Genomic DNA, 2,500 nt, shown 5'->3' with positions numbered 1-2,500 from the left:
ATGGTAATAGGCAGACATACAAAACCATAATTTTTCAGTAATGTTAAATTTTCTCTCTATATAAATACATATATATATATAATATATATAATTATATATATGTGTGCATATAATATATATATATATATATATATATATATATATATATATATATATATATATATGTGTGTGTGTGTGTGTGTCTAACCCAAGCATACCCACAAGCACAAAACTCAACTTATCACAATTTATTGCTACAATTTCGGGCTTGAAATCACTTTGCACTTGAAAAAAATTATGGAACATCATTTCATCCGCGTAAAGAATTTAATATCCTTAAAAAGACAAAAATATAAAGTCATGAGACTTCAAGCTAGCAACTCAAACAAGATGGCTGCCATTCTTTAATCCCAAAAATTCAACATCTTGTGCATACTTTTAAGCATCTGAAGTCTGACTTTATTATATGAATTCATATTTAATTCATCTTACACACTGTTACATGTAGCTCCTATATGTAATATATAATCCTTATATGAAATGATGTTCTCAAATGATATTGCAGGTTAACAAAAGCAATTAAATACTATTAGGTAATTTTGTTAATAATAAAAAGACTCTTCATACTCATCTTTAACAAACAACTAAGTTTTCTTTAAAGGTGCCAATCAGTTCAACCAGTTATTTAATACTGAATGTGCATGTAAAAGCTGGAAAGAGGGTTCTTGCATCCTACAGTTCATTTCTATACATAATCTGGAATCATACCCTTGCCTAACAAATATTAATAAAGCCAAGCTTACATTTCTCTGAAAAATGTAAAAATATCAGTTTTTCTCAGAAGCTTCATGTTTTAATAATCCAACTAATCTCTAAAATGTTGGATTTTCTATTCACGTGCGAAATAGAATTGATTTAGATATAGCTGTAATGCCCCCTACACCACACAACCCCCTAGAAGTCTTTTGTTCAACACCTCCCCTTCCTCTGTAATTTGCAACGTTTTTAGACGATTGATACAGCATCGGATTAGGAAAACTTTGTAAACTTTTCCTTACTAGTCTTGGCAACATCATAACCACTTCATCTCTAGCTAAGTTTGCTAATTAAGGAGGTAATTTTACCAATTATTTGGGGATAAGGATGAAGGTCGCCATGTCGCTCGCATACGCGTGCACGTAATCGCGTCTATGTACAAGTGGCAAGCAGCATATTATTCCCATTTTCCCACTAACGTGATGCATCTGAGGTTAACTTAATTATCAAAATTTCTTCTTAAATAGCATTCCGAGAAAATGCTGGTAGTTTCGATTCCTAACTATCCTTAATGGAGTAAGTAACGTCGATAAAGTGCAAACGTCCAGCTTTTACTCTTGCTACACGCGAACCTCCGTCCACGACTTCGGCAGAACGTCAAATGCCTTGCATCCAACTCCTCTCCTATTTACACGCCAACGGGCATGGTCAGTACATTGTATACACTCCCAAAGCACACACGGATGACAACCTCGAACTCTGAAAGAGCCAGAAATAGAGTGCGATGTCAATTACCGGCGGGGGAATAATTTTACAGATCCCGGACTGCTCCGCGATGGGCCGAATCTTGTTGATGTAGCCGAGCGCGTCCTGAAACTCTTCCCAGGTCGGCTTAAATACGGGGGCCTCGGGCGGCGGCACGAACTGGAACTCCGGCGAGGACGACATCTCTCCAGGTCTCGATCGGTCAACACTTGCACTCCACACTAGCGACGCCCGAGGAGGTCATGACCAGCAGGAGGAAGGGAAGGGTAGCAGGCGAGAAGACGAGGCGACGACCCGCTGAGTGTCCTTCGCGATTTCTGTTTACTACTGACGTCGGGCAGACTCCCTCGCGGAGGAACACAGGGCCGCCTCACACACCGCACATGTAGAAAGCATATAAAAAGTAGTTCAATAAAAAACGATATTAAAAGTTGAATATTTGCCGTGTTTCTGATATCCAATGGTTTAAATAATACGATCTATTTATTCAGTCATTAATAAAGGGGAAAATAAGTAGAACTTCTGTAATGTATGAACAATGGTTAAATAGCCCATAACATGCCCGAGTCGCAATTGTATATGCAATTCCCATTGTATGAATCTATGTAACCCTGATTGTGTGTGTATATGTATATATATATATATATATATATATATATATATATATATATATATATATATATATATATATATATATATATGCATGTACGTTTGGCCGTATGTATATACGCACATATGATCCGTAAAATTGTGATATTCGTGCGGGTACATATGCCGAGACGAAGGAAGTGCCAAATTTTACTTTGAAAAACATATAGCTAGTCCAAATCTTGCGTTTGTATTTCACAGTAATGCACGGTTAAAGACGACCTATATATTCTGCAATAGATATCTCTGCTGAGAAACATTTGTAAAGATGCCTTCCCGACACGGGGAAATGCATGAACAGGTGCCTGCGCTCGCCATTGGCTGACGGGGAGGGCTCTGGACCAATCACAGC

The 2,500-nt window shown here is 37.6% G+C and overlaps 2 protein-coding genes across 4 annotated transcripts in view; one reads left to right on the top strand and one right to left on the bottom strand.

Moving 5' to 3' along the window:
- The window catches only part of LOC119575169 (lysine-specific demethylase 5A-like), a 33,428-nt gene extending 31,349 nt beyond the window's left edge, over nucleotides 1-2,079 (bottom strand). The window contains exon 1 of one of the 3 annotated variants that reach the window (XM_037922656.1): nucleotides 1,531-2,079. In XM_037922656.1, the coding sequence (XP_037778584.1) occupies nucleotides 1,531-1,683 (153 nt within the window). In that variant the 5' untranslated portion in view covers nucleotides 1,684-2,079. The remainder of the gene's footprint in view (nucleotides 1-1,530) is intronic. The other 2 variants (XM_037922655.1, XM_037922658.1) reach the window with 2 other exon arrangements.
- A 316-nt stretch (nucleotides 2,080-2,395) lies between these two features.
- The window catches only part of LOC119575170 (coiled-coil domain-containing protein 77-like), an 18,942-nt gene continuing 18,837 nt past the window's right edge, over nucleotides 2,396-2,500 (top strand). Inside the window, exon 1 of the mRNA XM_037922660.1 lies at nucleotides 2,396-2,500. This exon is cut by the window's right edge and continues 46 nt beyond it. The gene's annotated coding sequence lies outside the window, so the exon portion shown is untranslated.

This window comes from Penaeus monodon, chromosome 7 (genome assembly GCF_015228065.2).
Source record: "Penaeus monodon isolate SGIC_2016 chromosome 7, NSTDA_Pmon_1, whole genome shotgun sequence".
Lineage (NCBI taxonomy): Eukaryota > Metazoa > Arthropoda > Malacostraca > Decapoda > Penaeidae > Penaeus > Penaeus monodon.
Note: the sequence above shows the minus strand (reverse complement) of the source record. Positions and strands in the feature narration are given on the sequence as shown.